Source organism: Oreochromis aureus, linkage group 11 (assembly GCF_013358895.1).
Source record: "Oreochromis aureus strain Israel breed Guangdong linkage group 11, ZZ_aureus, whole genome shotgun sequence".
Lineage (NCBI taxonomy): Eukaryota > Metazoa > Chordata > Actinopteri > Cichliformes > Cichlidae > Oreochromis > Oreochromis aureus.
The window spans coordinates 10,492,537-10,515,519 of NC_052952.1; the positions used below are offsets into that span (position 1 = coordinate 10,492,537).

General features: G+C 38.5%; 1 protein-coding gene across 9 annotated transcripts in view; it reads right to left on the reverse strand.

Annotated features, from left to right (window-relative positions):
- The window catches only part of LOC116322598 (CUB and sushi domain-containing protein 3-like), a 228,863-nt gene that overhangs the window by 147,015 nt on the left and 58,865 nt on the right, over nt 1–22,983 (reverse strand). For 8 of the 9 annotated variants that reach the window (XR_005614833.1, XR_005614834.1, XM_039619520.1 and 5 more), the window contains 3 exons: nt 11,548–11,794; nt 2,394–2,506; nt 1,052–1,129 (listed from right to left, as the gene is read on the reverse strand). Coding sequence is in view for 7 of the 9 variants with exons in the window: in XM_039619520.1 (XP_039475454.1) it covers nt 1,052–1,129; nt 2,394–2,506; nt 11,548–11,794 (438 nt within the window). In the remaining 2 variants the exon portion in view is untranslated. The remainder of the gene's footprint in view (nt 1–1,051; nt 1,130–2,393; nt 2,507–11,547; nt 11,795–22,983) is intronic. The other variant, XM_039619517.1, reaches the window with a different exon arrangement.

Below are 22,983 nucleotides of genomic sequence, written 5' to 3' on the forward strand. Positions count from 1 at the left end.
GCCTTGGAGATATGGCTTATATTGAATATTGCCTTTACCATGGAAAGAATGCAGAGAGGCGATTTAGAGGAAGGAAAACAGCTTGTGTGTTCTGACTTTTGATCCGTACATCAATGTCTGCATGCACTGGAAATTAAACTCATGAAATATGTAGCTGCATAATTATCACTGAGGTCTGCTGCAATATTTGCAACAAGACATCACCCCAAACACACAGAGAGACCCTTCAGTTTTAGCGTGCGGCGCTCTAATGGCATGTTGCTTGCTTTGAGGAAGTTCATTCATTTTTGAACTTAATCGCCACAGGTTATAATGTCGTTATGAGTTCAATTATACGGAGTAAATCCACAAGTACAGTACGGAGCATTCTCCTCGCAGTCTCTGAAATGATATACAGTATTGTCTCATAGAAAAGACTTGAGCTCACTGCATTATTCATGTCTCCATGCAGTGCAGAATCTATGACACATAAGGTAATAAAGATTACAACCTGTTATCATCTGAGTGTTTAGCACACTGTTGAGTTAGAGGGAATTCTGCTCCAGATTTATGTTAATGACAGAGCTCCGCGAGCAATTAGAATGCATTTACTTTGCTCTAAGTGTACACAAATCATCTGACAAGTGAGCGGTCACTCAACCTTGACTACTGCTATGTGTGTAGATCACATAGTACATGGGCATAAGTCTGTGTAATGTGTAGCTTACATACACATTACATTCTATTGAATGAGACAGATGGAGTTTTGTCTGACAGAAGCTGATCATATTTAGTGGTTTGCTGCAATATACCTAACTAGGCCTGATCTAGCTCAGTAAGTTTCTGACAGGGGAGGAAGTCCTGGGCAGCAGGGGAAATAGGTCATCAGAAAGAAAAAGAGACTGCACTTCTGCAAAATCTAGTACTGTAGCTTAATTCCTTCATCGAATGAGGCAGCAAAAAAAGGGGGGGAAAAGCGACAGAAAGAAAACAAAGACCCAGAACACAAGCCCTCCATAAACAAAAAATCCAAACAATGAAAACAGTTGCGTAAGAAAAATAAAAGACTTACTCAAAGACAGTTTGTTAGTGTTGTCCTTTCCTGGTAATAATTTTACCCCTCTGGATTTAAGCTCTCCAGAGCTTTTCACTGGTCGAGAGCAATAGAAAGAGTTCATTAGATAAAAGAAGTTACAGTATTAGATGTGAGAAGATACAGTACAAGTGTTTCTTTCTCTGGATAATACTTGGTCCTATGAAGAACATCAAACTGTAATTGCTTTTGCTCTGCATCCTCTTATCAAAAGGCATTTGTCCGAAGGGTATGATGCAATCTAAAGGGTTGCCCTGGCAATTCAATCAAACCTAGATTATATATTTATTTATTTATTATGTTTGCCTGTTGATATCACTCAGACATTTTAAACGGTGGATGGAAATTGATTGGTCAGAGCAGATTTAATGGTTATAGCTTGTAGTGGGGTAACACACACACACACCATGCAGAATCAAAAAGCAGCCCAAGGACTGCAATGCTACTTATCTAAAGAAAGTCTAATTAAACACAGCAGGGGCCAGATTGCGAACAAAAGCCAGGTGATGCAAGTGGCTGTCATCATTAACAGAACAGCCATGAGCGGTAAAATGGTGTATCAAGCAAAAACCAAGCAAAAACAAGGCTATTTGAATTTGAAAGTACTGGGACAATGCCTCTCCTCTGAATTGCACTCTAGGTCAGCTGGTTATTTCCACACAAGTACAAAAGAAAGGAGGTGAATCTATTTGCTGATTCGATGAGAACTGATACATGCCTAAAAGCACACTGCTTAATAAAACCTCTAAGTGCTTGTCTGCTTAAAAATATCTTTGTTCACATGAAAACTCATAAAAACTGCTTGACCACTACATAGTAATTAAAAGGAGATGACAAAGGTGGCTTTTCATGCACCTGAATGAATGCTTGTCTTACGTTTACAACGATTTGCCACATGCATGTTATTCAATGTTTGTATAGAGCTTTATAGTGAACAAGCAGATTTCAGATCCGTTTTGGGGCTACACTTCGAGGTTAAGTATATGCAGCAAATAGTCCATGCAGCACATACACTGACTTAAAGTCAGGCTATAAAACAATGAGAGTGTAAGAGACTATTGAGCTGTAGTTTTGCGAGGGTGAGAATATATACAGTATTTATCTCTCAAATATTTGATTAACAAGGCGCTTTGAAGTCATTGATTTAAAGCAGAAAAAGCCTTCATGCCCTCTACAGAGAATATTAATCAAAGTGTTTGATATTCAGTTAACAAAGATCAAAAACATGTTTTGTAATTACAGTGTTTTTCCTACGACGAACCCTTTTGTTCATGTAGGGGGCCCTCTATTACGATGTGCAAATGAAGCAATCATGTCTTACCTTGATACTGAGCCCTGAAGCCTTTGTGGCGGTGGTTGCTCTCCGTCACAAAATGCAGTCGTAACCAGTTTTTGTTGCTAATGATGGGTGCTGGAATATTCATTCCAGTTAGCCTGTGTGTAAAAAGTCAAACAAACAGGAAAAACAAGAAAAAAAATGTTGCTTTTTAATTTTATTTACTCCCTGTAGTGTTAGTTAATGAGTCCCTCATAAGACACCTATTTACAGTATATACATTATATTGTGTCTTTATAGGGCATTTCCATATGGATTAGGAAAACCATGAATAAAAAGCTGTAAATTTTCTTTTACGAGATTCTTTACGAGAATGGGAGATCTGCAGCGCACCAGCTATAGGGATGGGCCACTGAATGAATCATCTACTACTAACATCTGCTAATTATGTCATGCCTGGAGAGAAAAACTGTGATCTTAAAATAAAACCCAACAACGAAATCTAAGAAATCTGGCAGTAATTTGACTGTGTATATGTAAATACGTATGTGAGGGAGTAAAGGAAAAAGCAGCACAAAGAGAAAATGTGAGTGTACCTATGTGCACACGTGCTGTCAGTGTGCTGTAGTGGTGTTGCAAAAACTAGTTTGCGTGACTCAAAGTCTCTGTTTGTCTTCACTACATCTGTTTTAGTGTCTTCAGCTGGTTTTAGATCAGAGCTTTTATTCTGTGCTTGGCCACAGCATCAGGGATGCTCTATAATCATAGAGGCTTATAGCTGCTGGACCTTTTCATTTGTCTGGCTAACCTGCTTTTTTTTTTCTATTGCTCTGTAATCACTTCACCATGCTCTGTCATACTGCAGTCAATAGCACACAATGCCATTGTAGCTATTAAACAAGGGCTTGGGACAGTCGAGCCCTGTGCTCCCAAATTGGCTCTCTCATGAAAAATAATGCGTTTCACACAAACCCACAGTTTATGTGCCTGCATGTGTGCCCACCCAGCTGCATGTCTTAAGGTGTGTGCAGTCATTTTTTTATTAAGGTTTGGCTACGTAATTTCTTTGGCATTTACTACCAAGCAACCTAAGGGGCAGAGAGACAAAAGTAAAATGAAAAATAAATGAAAGTGACAGTTGGAAAAAGAGGCAGGAACACAGTGATGTAGAAAAGTGAAAGGAAAAAGGTGACTAATTGGTGACCATTGCAGATTTAATAAATGCATTAGTAAGTCTACTTGGCATTTGATTTCTCCTTATTTTGATTACACCTCTGGTCCCTGCTGTTTAAACGTGACCTGCCTTACCTCAGACTGAAACGTGTGTCAGGCAGATTACAGGCTGCTGAATGCTTTTGTTGTTCTTTGGTTTTACTTTTTGTTGACGCACAAACTAGATGAATTTTTTGAATACTGACCTCTTTAACCCAAATTATCAATCACACGGGGAGATGATGGCAGCTTCAAGAGGGAAGTTAAAGGGTGATTGATTTTCACACAAAAGCTGACCTTTTAGCGCAATGCGTCATTGATAAAATGCTAATGGCACTAATATACAGGCAGAATGAAAAAGAGCAGCTTTCAAACAGCTGTAGCAGAAGACTTTGCTGCCATGTTTCTTGTAGTGAAGCTACAAATTATTAAAAAAAAAATTCTGCTCAAAGTGTGTAAACAAAATAGATCGATATAACAAAATTATACCCATCCAGAAGTAGCGGTGGGGTTACAAATTTAAAGCCCGTGGAAGCAAATATACTGTTGTCACAAAGGGAGAGTTGGCAGACAGAGTAAAACATGATCCGCCATCAACAGTAAATCAAGGCTTAATGGCACCTTGCAGATATCTTGCTCCAGTGAGTATAGTTTTTGCAAGAATGTGCATCAAAGTCAGTAAGCCATTCTATTAAAGTTATGCAATAACTCCCTGCTATAAAAAGAAATGCGGGTACAATGTGAAAATACATTCCATGTATTGTGATATAGTTCCTGCGATGCTTGGTTTGCACACTCCCTCACCACACGCTCAAGCTGCTGTTCCCAGTGAGGACAGACACCCAAATGAACACAAACGTGCTCACAAGCTGAAGGCTGCCAGGGAAGAAAAGCCTCGCAGCATCTTACATTTCTTATGTACCTATATGTGGGTTTTTGCTTTTTGTTTTTTTGCAGAAATATTGAACATTGTATGCAACTGATATATATATGTGTGCAACAACTGATGAATATATTATCTGCATTCTATTATTTCTTCCATATTTTTTTTATTACACTTGTCCTTGTTTGTCCAGTTAGCGATACATTTTTTAAGAGCAGCCAGATGCTTGTGCAAAATAATTCAGTGGTACTTTGCAAAACATTGATGCATGTCACAGGTATTCGTTAATGTAACTGTCATTGAAACAAATAAATAACTTGGATGCCCAGTCTCCTTAAGACAGATGAGAACAAGTGAGTGCTGTCTACTGTTTTCTCATTGTACCTCCTCCAATGCAGGCAAAGTGAGAAAGATGAGAAAATCCAACGGGGATAAAATGGATTCCTCACATAATGCACTGCCTTTCTATCTCTGACTCACTCAGGCTGCTCATTTGTTCCCTTCATAGATGTACAATATGTTTTTTTGGAGATTAATTCTTGGCATACAGGCAGTGTTTTTTATGTGATTGATATTATCCAAAATTTACATACTTTGTATTGCTGATTTGGGGCCAAGACCTATTGTTTCATAGGTTTGCAAGGCACTCATGACTAAATGACTAAAATGTGCATGATTTGATAAGACAGTGCCGACGGGAACATGGCAGTTTTATCAAAATAGCTAACTTAACAAGTCTCAGCGTGCAGGTACTTTGGCCAAACGTGGCCCAGAGGCCATGGCAATGAGCTGAAACCTCTGGGGTCTTCACTTTGTTTCACAGAGATGAGGGTTAGATGTTGGTGTACCACAGATAATAAGCAATCAAACTTATGAAAAAAGGAACTCCCGGGTGATTTTTATCTTTTCCTCCCACATATGTTCTATAAAATCTGACAACAGGGAGTAGTTCTAGGAATGTTTTATGTGATAAGGGAGAAGCTGTTGCTCTCCATCACTTCCGCTGCTCCCTCATCAGTTACGGCTCAGGAAATGAACTCAAGCAGATTGGCGCCTGTTGGCCCGCACCACACTGGTTTCTCATAACAGGACTGGTGTATACCCGGCAACTACTCACATTAATTGCTTAACCTGATTTGATTATAGTTATCTTTCTCTGAAAAGCATTTAGCCGCTATGCAAGGCTATAGTCTGTGAACCAAGAAGGAAGAAAAAAAAATCTACCTGACTAACCAAAGACTGTAGCAGGGCTCAAACTGTGAAAAAAAGTAGATGTTAAAAAAAATTTAATTTAACAGTATGCTCTATAAGCAAAAACTGTATGTAATATTTGCAAAGCCTTGGAGGTTTTATGCTCTGTGTCTACATTTGGAATAATGACTGACGTGTAATCTACAGCTTGTTGTTTTTGCCCTTTGTGAACAGGGCTGAACAATCATATTAAAGGTCAGAAGAATAACAAAGAACTGCTTTCTTTGGCTTTGCCAGACTCCAGTGTTGGTTTTTGTCAGATTTTTTTTTTTTTTGCGTTTGTCTATTTTCATGGTGATTGATGTGTAGCCTCCCATCAAACTTCCCCAGCTTGATGGAATCAATAAACTCATTTGCAGAAATCTGATAGAAATCTTCAATTGATAAACGGATAAAAGCTGGTAAGAGGTGTCAGGAAAACACATTTCATTCCTTGGTCCTGGAAACTGTGGATTTCCAACCATCCTGTAAATCTGTAATAACGTCTACATTCACTTACAGGAAGGTGGTTGACAACAAGGGGTAACTGAGAGGTTTTTTGTTTTTTCAATTTATACACGTGGAATTACAGAGATGTGGAAAATATGAATTGATCTGAATGTGAATTATGTTTCTCTGACCTGCACTGTCTTGGGTATAATGCAGGACTTATCCAGGATCAAGGTTTCTAAATTTGACACTACCTTTCGGTGATCACATTTATATTCATGCTATATTCGGATATAATAGCCTAATATTAATATGTAATGCTACAGGTTCAAGGGAGGATAAGAAGTTGGATGCCATTTCAAGTCTTTCTGCCTGACAAAAAGGCTAACAGTCAATCTTAAATCTTGCAGAGTTTGAGGTTTCAGGCTCTAAATCATTGCTAAGCAGCTGTAAACCTCAAGGGTAAATTGACAGTTTACTTGTCTCTGCCTGCAGCTGGTGCTATATGTTAGGATGTTTGAGAGTTCGCCTGTCCAATGGCCTTGCACACATTCAAAAGACACTCATAAAAGAGAGCGAGCAAAAGCAATGAATTTTATAGACACGAGAGAATCGCTCGCACTGAATCGTGTTTGTTTGCTTGTCTGTTTGTTTACCTGGCGAAGTTGAAGCCATCTCTCTAAAATTCTTGCCCCCGCTGCACTCAAGCTCACTGGGTCCCACTTGGATTGTTGGGCTTAAAACAAGAACTCTGTCTGACAGCCTCTGACATTTGTAACGTATAATAACATCATCTTGGAGTTTCAAGTGATGCATGGTCACCATACACAGGAGAGAAACCGCTACAAATTCAGTTACTGCTTTGAAAATGATTTTACCTTATAGAAAAATATAAATTTATACCCTTAAATTAATGTCTCAGTTCGCCCAGTATTCAATAGAGGAGTCTCCAAAAGGAGACATGTTCATGAGAGATTTTATGTGACATGTAGATTTAGTTTATTGCACATATTTAGTTATAAAAATGTTCACCCCGTTCTTTATGTAAAAATGTCATCTGTAATTTAATTTAAGTGGAAGATGTTATAATCTAAAAAAATGTAAAAAAGCCCCTTTTTTTGTTGGAAAATTTACACCGTTTATTTAAAAAAAACAACAAATGTGTTTATTGCATTACAAGGCTAACAGATGTTAATTATCAGAGTTTAATGCAGGTTCTGCATTATTTAAATTGTTATTTATATGAAACATGGGTTATAAAAGACATGTCAGATTTACACTATTACAAAATACATTTTATTACCATTATACGTACAGCCTCTGTTAAACGCTTTTATTCTTAAGTCCCTTGTTTTACGAGCCTTGCTTCACTCATGCTGGGTGTAGAAATGTGTAACACGGCACAGGAAAAGCCAGCCAAAGGAGCAGACAGAGAATCCCGGCAGTGCACAAAACGACCATGATGCAATCAGGAAAAAACAGACTTTCCAAAATGTCTAATGTTTCTTGACTGAGCTTCACTCTCTGCAATAGTTCTCAAAACTGTGTCTGAAAAGTATTGTTTACTGAACAGTGTCTGATGCATACACGGCAAATAATGCAAATCCTCATCCAATAAACCTCTGCGCAGTGCATCCACACCCGCTGGGTGTAACCTGGCCTGTCAGCAAGCAAAATTTGCCCCCTTAATGATAGTGGTGACTTTCCATCTTTGCCCTGTAGATCATGATCAATAGAGCTATTATGAAGTTTAATCATTTTGTAACATGCTAAAAGTGAGCATTTATCCATCTGCATACTAAACCCCAATAATAACCCAGAACAGACATAGCTTAGCATCTTCAAGTTGAAAATTCATAGGAAATTAATAAAGATGAATAAAAATCTGTCTTTTAAATGTTAATCTACAAGATTTGACAAATTTAAAAAAGTTAAAAAAAATTGTATTTATTAAGTGCATTTATTTCTTTTCTCTTAAAAAAGTAATAAAAAGGTGAGTATGTTCACTTCACACTAGTTTTCAGCTGGAAAGTAGAAGACACAAAAAACCCCACAAAGCATTTCCAGTGGGGCTCTAAACCTTTAAAAAGGAAACGTATTTCTGTCAGTGAAAGAGTTAAAATTGGAGCTTTTACACCTATGAGAAGAGGGTTACCTGATGGCCTGTCAAAACACATCAGTGTCATCCCGTATCGGCTTCCTGCCACACTCTTCTTAGCTGCGTCAACATACAATACTTAGCAGTCATCACCACACCCAGAGCACCTCTCTTTTTGACTCGGTCTCTCACTGACACAGTGTTTGCCTCTCTCGCTCTCTCCGACTCAGAATGACAACTCTAAGGGACAACAAAGCGTGCTAGCTTGATGATTGATTAGATTTTCTTTGAGCCAATTATAATTAACGCCTGGCAGGATCAAATAAAGCAGGCGCACGCTCCCATTCGCACAGGACAAAAAGGAGATGAATAACCTTAGCCTTGAGGTTAGGGGTTAAACCAATTTCATACTTCCTTGTTTCAGTTAAGAGTGATTTCTACATTAAACATCTACAGAAAACCAGAAAAAATCCTGTCTAAACAAAACTCTGTCAAAGATTTTTCATTCGTGTGCAATTTGAATTACAGCAACAGCAAATTTGTGAATTTATTTAGCGTTCCAGATCCATGAGGCATATTTAAAATCTTTTATTTTCCCAACAACTGTCTATGAAAATTCATTAAAGGCATATTTATCACTTCTATGTTTCCAACACGCAGCTGTTTTAAAAGGAACATTCTATAAAATGCATAACTATGCATATAAACAAGGGTGCACAGATGTTTCAACAGAACATCTGTATTGACCAATATCACCTTGTTGACTGCCATCAGCTTATCCATAAATAATATCACAATCCCCGATGGCAGAGGCCAGTGTTTTGTTTTTGTTTTTACATATGGGATCTAATTTCATGGATCTGTATCATTAAACCTGATAACTTACTTATTTATTTATTTTTACAGATTTCTTTGGTTGCTGGCAGAGAAGGGAGGGATGAATGGCAACAAAAATGAATAAGCAATAAGCAAAAAATGGCCAATTGGCCAAATTGATATTTTCAAGCTTATATCTCCCCAGGATTTCACAATCTCTGCATCCTAAATAACAAACCTTTGTTCCTTTGCATGCTGTAGGATGTCAATAGGCAGCCCAGTTGTTATCAGAAAAACTAAGAAAATATCTTGAGGCGATACAGCTTCATCTTACTATGCATCAACCTCTCTTTGGAATAAACTTTGAGTTGCAAATCTCTTGCAGTCTTTACAGCTACAGTCTAAACTTATTTATTCTCAGTTCCCATATCATTTTTGTCTTGTTTATAATAAAACATTGTCCAGTCATTGTATTGCACAAAATTGCCCAGCTGGAATTTTTTTTAAACTGAATTAAATGTGATCTGATTACTATATTAAATACTCTTGTTGTGCCAAGTGGCATTTTAGCTTGTATGTAAAACTAAAGCTAGCGTTTTAGATCACCTATATGAAAAACAGAGGCTCCAAAATAGTGCAAAAGTTCATTACAGACATTCAAATCTTTCTTTTTTTCAGTACAGGGCCACCTTTATTTATGGTGGGTCAGATTTCCTGGGTCAGGTTGTGTTGTTCTATCATTCTCTGTGAGTTACCCCATTAGATGTTTAAGTAGGGCAACATACTAGGCCAGGTCATAGATTTGCTTTTTTAATTCTTTACAACCTTTAGTACAGAGCCAGTTTAGCTCACTGGATTGAGCAGGCAATCCATATATCGTAAGGGTAATGCAGAGGCTGGGTTTGAATCTCCCCCAAGGACATTTAATGTGTGCCTTCCCCTGGTCTCTCTCTCTCAGCTCTCCTGTCTTGGCTCTGCTATCCTATTTCAATAAAGGCTAAACCCCCCCAAAAATATATTAAAAAAGAGAAACTTTAGTATGATGTTGGCAGTGTGCTTGGATCATTATCATGCTGGAATATTCCTCTTCTGCCAGTCTTCTGGAGACTGGGAGTCATCTTGTCAGCTAGTATTTTGCTATATCCACAAGCATTCATGGCGCCATCTATCAATGCCATCTCCCCAACACCTTTTATACTTGTGCAGCCCCATATCATCACACTCCCACCTCTGCATGTCACTGTCAGAGCTATGTGATGTGGCTCGTCTGGTCCTCAGACAAGCCACATCGCACACACACACACACGCACACACACACACACACATGGTACGACAGCACAGCACAACCATTTTGTATTTAAAATGCTTGTGTGGGCTAAGGCCAGTGGATGAATTTTAGCAGCCACTGCTTACACAAGCTTATAAGCTTATAAGTTAAAGGGAACACTTACCACTGGTATATCCTTTGATTTAAAACTATTCTTGGTCTGCTCCCATTTTACTTACTGACACGCACTTGCGCTGAATTCAGAAAAAGAGTATTCAAATTTGCAGTTCCTTCCTTGTGGAATCAGCTGCAAATTCAACTGAAACTTAAGGAGCTGGTGTCACTAAATGAATTTAAATGACTTGGATGTCATTATTTCAGGCTGCAAATGTTTTGCTTGAGTATTATTACCCCTGTTTTCCCATTAGACAATAACTTTTATTGATGCTTTAGGCTTTACTGGTGCTGAAGTTTTGGTTATATGTCATACATTAGTACAGTCTACTTAATTTGTGTATTTTTGGTGTGTGTGTGTGTGTAACTATTCTACGCAGCTACTGTTGATTGTACTCATGTCTGTTTCTGGTGTAATAAAAAGCTTAAAAAGTAAAACTCCGACTGGGAAGAATGACCAACACACTTGCTTGTTTTAGTTTAAAATGCAGGTGCTCTACTTTTCTGTTCCATTTTTATAATTGCCCCTTCGAAACCTAAACATTTACTGGACCTCTCAGTATTTCTTTGCCCATTTTTGGGGAGTTTTTCCCTTAGACAATATGCCTGGGTTTGTAACTGCAGCTGTGGACTTGTAAAGCCTACTAAAAGACTAAATGTGATATTATTCTACAGAAATAAAAAATGTTTTATTACTTAGTTAAGTTTCATGTCAATAAAACCTGACTTTGTACTAGCAGCGCAAATGAATAATGATAAAAGTAATAAATGTGCCATGATTTTACAGTTTTACTCTAATACTAAAGCCTGTTTCTTCTTTGCAGAAAGACAATGTGCTCTAGAAAATATATTACACACCTTAAAACTTGTGGAAACCCAACCTCCAATGCTACTAACACAATCTTGTCTCACACAAATCACAGACACTTTTCTTTTAACACTTTGTCAACACCAAACATACTGTACACACCACCTGTCGCGGTACGACTCTTAATATAAAAAAACTAAATGCTCATTTGATGAAATACCAGCACTTCCCACCCTCATTCCTCCACGCAGGTCAACTCACCAGATGGTCGGCGGTTCAGATCCCTCGATTTCCAGATAATCTGACTTCTCCTCCATTTGAAATTCAGTAAACACCAGAGAAATAGTGTCTCCCGGATCTGCCAGGATGGTCCACTTGCACTCCCCGCTGCTGCCCAGGCCCCCAGCACCTCCGCTTCCGCCAGTGCTGGGGGACTCACCACTGGGGAAATCGAAGCTGGAGATGAGCCCGCTGGAGCCCCTCAGGGTGCCACCGCATGTGTCCTCCGCTGTCAGTCACCAAAGAGAAAAAAACGGTCGGGGAGGGGTAAGAGAAGAACAGACACATGGTCTCTGGGTTATTTTAGACCTGTTTCTCAAAGTTCAGCATGAGGGAAATGTGACCGCAGGCATAAAACATCTGTACCTGTCTTCTCAGATAAATACAAACCAGAGAAGGACTGATAGAAGTAGCAAGTGGAGCTGTGCGGGCCCTTTAAACTCATAATTGTTTCTACACATTCACAGGTTGTCAAATCCACTATGTAGAGCTTATTTCAGCACAACTGTGGGACTGCCGATGACAGGAATCGCAAGATTAAAAGGTCAGCTGTGTTGTCTTTATGAGGGCAAGAATCATGAAACATTTAGTTGAGTGACTGAGCAGAATAATTTACAAATTAGATGGGTACTAATTTGGTCACGATAAGGGGGTAATATCCTAAATATCTCCTGCGCTTTCTCTGATAGTCATAAACTCATCACTGCTCCCTCTGAGCCCCACTTATATGTCAAAAAAACAAAGAAACAGAAAAAGTGGTCATAAACAGAGTTTAGAATGCAGTTAAAAAAAAAAAGAAAAATCCAATGTGGGGTGCATGGCACATCAGCTGAATGTTAATGCTGTCTACCATAACAGTGGCTCGCTCTCTTTCACTCCGTGTCCCTTTCCCCCCACAACTCTTTCTCATATCTCTCCATCTCTCACTTCATTCCCCTCCTCTGAGCCCTCTCACTTTTCGCTATTATTCACCACCCTCCCCTCTATCCCTCTATCCGTTTCTTCTCCCTAAAGAATTCTAATGATGGCAGGGCTTTCACAGTTTTCACATCATTTAAGACTAATATGTGACACTCAGCTGTGCCAGCTGAAACCTTTGATGGCTCAGTGCTCCACACAGGGCTGTCAGAACTGCCAGCCTTGGAACATTCCTGTATGCTGCATTACATGATTGGTCAAGGAACAAGGAAGCTGATGTATAAAAATTTGAAAGAAGATGAAGACGGGGGGGTGTGCAGACATGAGCACGAGCTGCTTGTTAGTTTGATCCATGTCCTTTTGACACATTAGCAGAGCTACTGCAATTGATCAAAGTCTTTATGAGACGGCCAGTAATTGGAAAATTGATACTGTACATGTACGATTCATATCAAGGGCAGACTTTGTAGACTATCCCAATAGGTAAGCTTGGTTTAGGCTCATTTGCTGAATGCCAGCAGCCTTGTAATGCCAAAAAATTGTAAAGACATTTGTTTCTGGATTAAAGTCATCATACTCTCCATCATGCTAAAACTTACCCTGAGTGGCATATGGCGTATCTCTTAAATGTATTTAAGATGACATTCCAAAGAGTGCCCCACAGACCTGTGGAGTAATTGCTATCGACTGAAATTAAAATGATATTAAAGTGCTTCTGAATCTGACCAGAGGAGCAATATCATATTTTAACCTTGATGATAGACAGGAGGGCTGCATAAAGTATCCCCATGGCCATCAAAGAAAATAGAGCTAGGAGGAAGTGTCAGAAAAGCCTGTGATAATGAAAGGGAAGGGAAGAGGGTATAGGACATGTAATGGGAAAAAATAAGTGAGAAGGGAAACAAACAGGAGTATAGAGAAGAATGAAAGAAACACTGGGTTTCTATAAGAAACAAAAACAGACAGGGGAGAGACAAGACAGGCATGGAAGGGGAAAATGAAAATGTCAGAGGAAGATTCTGCCAGCAGGCCTCAACGCAAACATCTTCACATGTCAAACTAACCCTCATTCATAATAGGATCTTTAAGATAAAGACGTGTTTTCTACATGCTGATTTCTACCTTACTGTTAACCTGTCAAAGTCATTTATATACCAGCTCTCACTGACACAGCTGACAGTATCATAAAAATAGTTTTTTGATTTTGAAAGACAAAGTTAATTTTGACTGGTGGAATTTTTGTCTCCCCCTACTGGCAGTGATAGTAATCACATAAACACTGTCAAGGTTTCCCAGATATTTCAGACCTAGACTTTGCTCCCAAGTTGCCGCACTACTAGTTCCTCGGCAACATCTGTAGTCTGCTAAGTCTCTGTCGCAATCATTGCTGATTAATTTAAAATGCATCAGTACTGGTGCACCAGCGTGGGAATACAGCCCCAGACAGCAGAATCTGGTATAATGTAAAACACAAAGTGATTTACCTGAGGTTGATTGGCTTAATCAGTACTGTGTGAACTTGTTTGGCAAGAGCTTGAATAAAGGAGGTTCATTTATATGCTAAAGTTCTGCACTCCACTTTAAGGGATGAATTTATTCTCGTAACTTTACATGATGTTCACACCTTTAAATGGAATTCTAGCGTGGCGGTGATGGCAATAATTATGAGTTATGTTGTGAGTTTTTGAATGTGTTCAGTACTGAATTTAATACATCCTGGAAGGCTTAGAGGCTCCTTCCTTCCCCAGTAGTCAGTGGGCACTTCAATCAAATTCAAAATGATTCAAAAATTCTTACAGTTTAATACAAATCACTTCTTTTATTTTCCAGTTTATTGGAAACTTGCAAGAATTTCTTAAAGCTTCAGAAAAGTTTTAAGTATCTATTTTTTTCTTCTTTTCTTCGTTCAGACCTCTATCAGAATTACTACACAGTACTTCTTATACAGCAATTCAAAAGTGAAGTAAATATTTTCTTTCTGTGATACTAAGTTATTATCAGGGCTATTATCAGAGTGCATGGTGGACGATGAGATGGGGCTATGATTTGTTGACATAGACTGAAAGAAATATAAGAGAAGATGTCAATGTCAAAGAGGAATTTGGTGCAAAGTGTTTACCTCAATTTAATTTATTTACCTAAATTTTAACAGTGAATCTCTGTCTAAGCATATAATTATCCTTGGTAAATCCTAATTCAGTATATTATTATACAGCCAGGATATTTTTAGTGATACTGTATATTTACACAGGTCCCTGATAAGGATTTGATGAATGTATACATACAGTATCTATGATGGCAATATTATATTCTGGTTAGCTATGGTTAAATTCCACAGGCATTTAACGAATTGTTTTAGTCTTTGGTCTTAAAAACAATGACTAGGAGCAACGTTGTTCACTTAGAAGTGAAGAAGCTTCTCAGATGAGAGGTGAAATGTCTTCAAGAAACTTAAAGAAGTCCAGACACTTTTCTTTCCAAGCTCCTTAGATTAAGATGACCTGGATGACTGAGAACCTTCACAGAAATAATGCATAAGGAACTTAACTAAATGTTAACACTGCACTGATGGGGAAGACTGTACCACATTATTACGATGGCACTGTCAAAGTATCAAAAATTCATAAAAAACAATCCAAAAAAGTCACAGGTATTATTGAGTTGCATTAAAGCAGGAGTGGGTATTTAATTTCCCCACAGGGCTACGTGTTGTGGAAGCCCCAACTTAACTGAACTCACTTCTGCAGTGCGGCCCACCACAGGCAGTCCCAGTTTCTTGTGTGGCCCCGTGGGAAAATTAACTGCCTACCCCTGCATTAAAGAGTGCAATTTGGTGTGGAGATAAGAGTGCAGTTAGGTGTGCAAAAAATACAATGTCTAGCACAGGAGCATACTGCACAACTTCAGTCAGTAAAGACTTCAATACACAGTTCAGTTGGTGCAATATGCAAATGAGAATATTGCATGGTAGAAAGTTAAGTCACTGAAGGAGGCAGGATGTGTATATTTCTGTGTGTGTATGTTGTAGTGACGGTGTAGACAGGGTCCCTTGTTAACAGTTTGACAGCTCTGGGGAAGAAGCCATTTTTCAGTCCTGTGGTGTGTGCATGCATTGTCCTTTAGTTTCTAGTATTTTTAAAGAATTGGCAGTCGAGGTGGGTCTAGTCAGAGTTGACATTAGAGGTTTGCTCAGATGTCGAGCCCAGCAGCTTCTGCCTGTATGTATTTGAGCACGTCTTATGGAAAATGGCCAGCAGAACGAATAATGGAGGACATGTGTATCATTTCTACCATCGTTCCAAAAGCAGAGTCTGAAAACATTTACTGTTTACCAGTCGATTATAGCGTGTGTCTGGCACTGAGAAGTATTGTGCTCTGGAAGTGTTTCTGCTACACAGACTGGTATAAAATTGAACAACAACACAGAAAAGAACAGTTATTATGAAATGACCACTAGACCACACACTTATTTATAAAATTGGTGAAAATTATAAGCACACAAAAAGCTTGAGAGTCTGACAAGGCCGCATAAAAACAGTATTTGTGAAATCCATTAAAACTGACTGCATGTATTTGGGATGCATTAGGAGGTACAATGACAACATGGGTATCTGATCTACAGGATGAAAATGAATTTTATTCATTCCTGTGGGGATGTTGGGTAATTTCATTCAAACATGCACACTACCTTTGATTTTATGTTGCTCAAGCAGCAGACAGTAAATGGATTACAATTTAACTTTTCAACAGCTGACAATGATCACTAAAAAACTCATCACAGCGAAACAACCATATTATAGATGCTCAATTTGCAAGTCAGGGGAAAATAACAGTAAAAAAGGAAAGCGAAGCACATGTCGCATGCCCCAAGGTCCACCTCTAAATGGCGTAAATAAATTGCAAATGCACAACCAGTACAAAAAAACATGTTTGTGATCTCATATTGTCGTCAAACATGGAGGAATATATCTACCACAATTGTCCAAGATTATACAGAATGACTGCCAGGGCCTAGGGGACTCGCATGATGAAATATGACATATAAATCAATCAAATATCAAAATACAGCAGTGAGTCACACCGGAGTAGATAACAGTAAATTGAGTTAGGTCTTGAGGTGCATGGTTACAGTGAGCAGAAACCACGTGTTGTCATCCCTGCGGTGTGTTTATGTTCGAGCTTGCCACTGTGGCAAATGGCATCACTGACATTATCATAGAGAAAGGTTATCCTAAGAAAAAATAAATAAATAAATCCCATTTTCTCTGGACATAAAAACAGGATCCTAAGGTTTTTTTTTAATAGCAGCCTTATGATTTTTCTCTGAAGTGGTTTCCATGATAACACAGCGCTCTCTGATCACTGCTGAATATAATCCAACTCGGGATGTGGCAGCAAGAAAACGCGGGTGAAAGCCTGATAGTTACAAAGATGTAATTTGTCTTTTTTTTGTGGGCTGAAGAATAAACATGGCATAAATCATTCAACATTAATCACCAATATTTATGGACAGGACTTCCTGTAGGCATGCAATAGACGCCCGCATTTATAACTCATTAACACTCAAGGCTTCAAGTGGATAATTCCTTACTGATTTCCTAATATTTACTGGCAGTGTTTCATTGGGATGCACAGTAGAAATTAAGATACGCTTTGCCAACAAGGTTTATCAACATACGAGGCACTGAATGTGTTCCTTTGCAAATCATTAGAGCATGCTCAAGATTAAACGAAAAAGCATCTCTTGCTTTTAAAAAGGTGACAGAGTTTTGTTTTTTTTTCCTTAAAGATGGTGGCGAGGATTAGGACTGCTTTAGCTGAGCTCATTTACATCCCCGGCATCAGCTATCTAATGCTACTTGAGGAGGGATTAAGCCTCTCTCCCCTTGACTTTGATCAGATATACAACACTTGTCTTTCTGCTTAGAAATATTCACCCCCACGGATAGAGGGGAAAGAACTCATGTATAATTTTCTACACTACCTCAGGTTTTTTCCTTTGTAATAATCCCACTGTTAATGCAAAGGCAGTTACTATGTCTATACTAAGTCTCGCATTTACTCAGCTGCTAGTCATGTTTAGCATGTTCAACAGGGTCGAGGTATATGAAGAGGATTTATAATCGGTGCAGAGATGCGATGGATATTCCATCATTGATATTTCTGCGGGTCATTTCATTACTGTGCCCATCTCCATTATTTTAGATTTTAAAATGAATTATGGGAGAAGTGGAGTACGATTCAGTGAGCAAATAAACATGACGGCACCAATGAAAATATCAAGGCATATAAAGGATTTGGTCGGTTTTGTTTTTAGCTCTATCATCTCTCAGTTCATTTTGAACAATGGACGTTTACAGTGGTTAAAATATAAACTAGGGTTTTAGGGTTTTAGCAGCAGCTTTTGGCGGAGACACTGGGCTATTCTCAAATCAATTCCAACTGTAGAGGACAACCTAGCACTCAGCTGGGCTGAAAAATCCTGCCAAGGGCAAGTGGACAAGTCCCACTTTGCATAGTAGAGAGTTGAAAAGGTATGACAGGAAGAACTGTGTTTAGTCCTGTCTACTCACATTATTTGGCACAAAAATGTTTTAAAGAAGCAAGGTTTTCTGTGGCCTAATTTTTTATTCTGTTAGACAGTTGCTGGCAGCAAGAATGACAGTGTATCAATAGACCATATTCTCCTGTTGCCATGCTGTCCCTGTTTGCTGTCTCACTGCCTGGTTTAATGAATGTCCTGAGACAATTTAGATTGAAGGAATCAAAACGGGCAATTGGGAGGAGAAGCAGTAACTCACAATTAGAATAGCCTCTCTGCTTGGAGTTTATTCTATCTTTTTTTCTTTTACATCAATCCTTCAGCGCCTTTGACTTTTATGCCATCCCACTCATATCTACTTAGCTCTGATTCCCTGTGACTGTTTCACACATTATTGTTGCTTTAAAAAAGGCAGTGCTAGCTGCTAAACACATACTTATAATTGATCTATATGGAAAAATACCTACAGTAGCAATATGTTAGCTTCACAGGAACTAAATGGAGAATGAAGATTTTTTTGTGGGATTCCTTCAGATCTGGCAACTGCTACATATTGTCTAAGCTATAAATTCTATTGATCTCAATAACAGAAATAAAGAAATGTGATGTTAGTGTGTTGATAGTCTGACTTGCAGAGATATTGAGCAAAAGAAAATTGTGGTACTTTCTCCATCTTCTGTGTTGCGCCCTCAGGGTTAACACTGCAGTGACCAATTTTAATTTAATTAAGGCAAATATTCTCATATCTGATAATTCTACGCTCGTAAGTAATGATGTTTAATGTTGGTCAAATTTGGTTTCTACAAAGATTCATTAGTCATCTTTACACACAGCATTTGCATTGGAGGTTGGTATTGGTCATCTTCTTGCACTTTTCTAATTTTGCTTATCCAGGTGGTGTTGGTGGAGGGGTGTGCAAGGTTGGATAACGCACAATGTGAGTCATAGACAGAAAAGCGGAGCTTTGCTGGCCTAGGTGCATCAGTAGGTAGCAACAGAGACACAGAGAAAGAGATTGTTATTTTTCACTTTTACAGCTTTTGCCACCAAGAGAGCACTGAATCACAATTATCGTTGTTTGGATAAGGCAAAGACAGCTAAAGCCAAAATCCATGATTAGTGGACAGATAACAGTGGAACAGGTAAAACAGTATAAGGTTAAATCATATGTCTGCTTCTCTTTATTTCCTTTTTAAATTTCCTTTATAGGTTTTTGGACGTAAAACAGCTAATGGCGACAGTAGGTTAATAAGATACATTCACTAACTTATTAAAAAATCCTTAGACTTGCATAAAAAAATGCTTAGTCCTAGCAGCCCCCTGGGCTTGTAATACACTGGCAGAAACCCCGTCTTCTATTGCTCATATGGTATAATGTTCACATTTATAATCAATGTAGCCAGCCGTGCAGCTTGTTCTGATAGCTTTGTGTTGTGTTTCAAGCAAACATGGCTGAAACCCCTACGCTGTCTCCCCGGTAAAAATTCAGTAATCAACTGTAAAAACAGAACCGTAGACGGACGGTTGTTGAAGTTGTTTGGGTCAGACAGTCTCTTACAAACTGAGAAGTACAGATAAACGTATAGCAAAGGATGAATTAAACGCATCTTTAGTATTTTGATTTTAGATAACGTTGTTATCTAAAATGAAAACAGAGCTGAATTTTCCCCAAAACTGTTTAAAAATGAGTTAGTGCTGCAATGTTGGTTTGATTTTAAAATCATGTAGCAGTTAACTTGTGAGGGGTGATTGCCCACTCAGGTGCAGCTGAGGGTTGGTGCAGCCAAAATGACACTTTCTACCTCCCCACCCATCTAGCATCCAATTCGAGACAGTGCCACAGCTGCTCAAGCTCAAAAAATGCCCAAGTAGATGCATACCATCATTATTTCTGTGGGTTCCACAAGCATAAATGTTTGACCACGCTGGACTTTGAAAGTTAGACAGGGCTGCAGAAGAATACTGGGAGAAAAGTGAACGAGAGGGAGAAAGTAACAGCAGATGGGAACTGGTTGAAAGACTAAGGTGTTGGGAGACGGCAGGGGTGAACAGTGGATTGGAGAGAGATTTTTTGTAGCCGTGTGTTTAGTGGGAAACAATAGGTGATGAGCAGAAAGGGCAGGATCTCTGAGGAAACGAGATCAAAGGACCATCTGCCCACATACAGGAGCCGGCCTGGATTTAGACGAGAGAGAGTGTGGCTCAAGCAGTCCCCGGGCCTGAAAGGAGCGATGTTTCTGGCCTGTGGCAATAGAAGCCAACACCATCCTTAAATGAAAAGGAGCCCTCCATCTGCAGCTTTTTGTTTGCTCCAAGCTTGCCATTTTTCAAACATATGCTGAGCCATTTTCATTTTGCTGTGCCTTGCACTGTAGAATGAGTTGGCATGAGCAAATTTGCTCTGCTGGCTTTGGGATTTCTTAGAATCTCACATTCAGATGGAGTGGGGGGACCTTTGCTTCATTTTTATAACTATCTTTCTTCTCTCTTTACTTTTGGATGACTTAAACCCAGTAATCTAAAATTACCAATGTATTAAAATAAAATATGCAAGTATTTCACACTTTTCATCCAGCTAATGAAAATTATAGGATAAGTCAGAAAATTTTGTTTTTTAATTCAGTAAATCCTTGTAAGATACTGTACCTTTATAAAAAAAAAATAGCTAAGGCTGCATATTCATACATCAGCGAGGCAACAAAGAAGCAGATAATTATGTTACATTGAAAGGCAGGAATCTGCACACAGGTAATCCTCCTCCTCCTCCGATATTTATGTGCATATGTTGAACAACGTCTTTTTTATGTCTCTAAACGAATTAATAAATAAAAGATTTTCCCCGGCTCAAAATAATATTCCTTATATAAATATAACTTTGGGGTAAAGGGAACATGGAAAAGTAAATGAAAAGCTAAATGTACAACCTTCACCATATTATAAATACAACATACAAAAACGCTTAGCTTTGTGATGCCAAGTTAGCAATCCAATGCACTGCTGCTGATCAGTGCAATAGTAAACACATAAAAATGGAACTGAGCTGAAATAAATAACAACTAGATCTGCCTGTTAAAATGACTCTAAATCCCGTTTTTTATATTGGGATTGGACCCGTATCCAATGAGATAGTGCTTTCCTAAGTGCTGGTAATTTAACACAACATTACATTTTTCATGCATTACTCTGTAGAAAACTGTTCTAAAAGCACTGAAAATCTGCCTCATTCTTAACATCCAAGATTGCATCGTAGAATTCTCCCTCACGATCTCAGAGTGTGTCTGTGCTCGTAATGGGGCACACAGTTGTGCAGCTAGTCTTGCACCCTGGTAATGATCCTGCTAACGGGAACTGGAAGTCCCATGTTTAGACAGTCTTGTCAACTTCTGTTCACGTCCCTGGAGAAAATGCTGCTTGACATTAAAAATCTGGTTTTATGCTGCTGGCTTCAGTGTCCAGTGTGTCAGCAGAGTGCAGGTTCAGTCTGCGGAATAAAATCAGGAGTGAAAAGTCTGCTGCAAAACTGAATGACAATCGATTCAGCAATAATATCCCCCGATCAAGCAAGCATTCAGTTTAAGTCCATTTAGCTCCATATTTGCCTGCGTAGGCACAATGGCGGTGGTGTTTTAGTGGCCTCTGCTGTCATTAGGGAAAAGAAAATCATTTGCTTCATGTGGTGTTGAAAGAAGTGACTTTGAAGTCTGTGTTCCTCTGTTCTCTCAAATCTCTCATAAATGGTTCTGCATATTAGTTATTATTGTAATTGAGTTGTTTTTGAAAATTAAATACAGCTTTCAAATATAGCTCATTATAATAAATAAAAATTGAGATTAAAATAAAAATATTTTTATGACCTGTCTGTCAAAATCATTTGACAGATTTGAAAGTCTAATGTGACCTACAATTCCTACCGCACGTCACACCATCACAACGGCTTTCTATATATGTAAGAGCGGATTATTTATGTCAGTCTGGGAACGGCTGTCACAGAAAGGGGTAAACTGCATAATGTGAAGAGTAGTAGTCAGTCATTCATCAACCACCTGTCAGAAAAAAGCATCATTATGCTGATGGTGTATGAGCAGAAGAGCTTGGTGAGGCAAATTAAAGATGTACAGAAACTTTCTGAATTCGGGCAACATTTTTATTTTATACGTACTGGGAATTTTCTAATAAGCAAACATAGAATAAAAAACATGAAATTCGGGAAAAGTCAGAAAAAGTAAGATAAGATAAGATAAGATACTAAGATAAGATAAGATAAGGTAAGTAACAGATACGCTTTCAAGTTCTACAAGATCTTAATGCTGTAAATTGATTTTGGCTCTTGCTCTTCGCTCATAAATAATAGGTTCATGTTATTTGCAATTTGGAAAATTTATGTAGTCTAAAGTGATTAGACAACTGACTGAAAAGCTTCCTCATAGCCTATAGGGTGCTCATATTTGCTACATAAATCATAGATGGATGGATAAATGGATAGAAAAACCTACAGTCACTACAAAGCAGCAACATATAGCCCACATACAGCTGCACAAACCAAGTGGATATGCAGCTCCTCCTAACAGTATTAACATATACAAGCTACTTGCTCTACAGGAATAAATATTTAATTAACCTTTTGAGCCATGGAGACTCTAATCAACTTCCACTACACGATTAAAATTTTTCCCTCCTATCAGATTGCAAATATATTTATTTCACTAATGAGGATTTGTGCCAGACTTTGCTACATCTGTGGCCCAGACAAAACAGCCATCAAACTGTCAATCTTTAAAAAGCAATTAACACTGAGCAACTCGAGGAAACCAAATGAGAGGAGTCAAAAGAAACCAATCACCTACTTATTTTCAGTTTCTTGGGGGAATATGTAGATAAAATCAAGTATTCCCAATGATATCCCGCAGTCACATTGCACAGATGGAAAAAAAAAGTTCGAAAAAGACAAGCTTCACCTC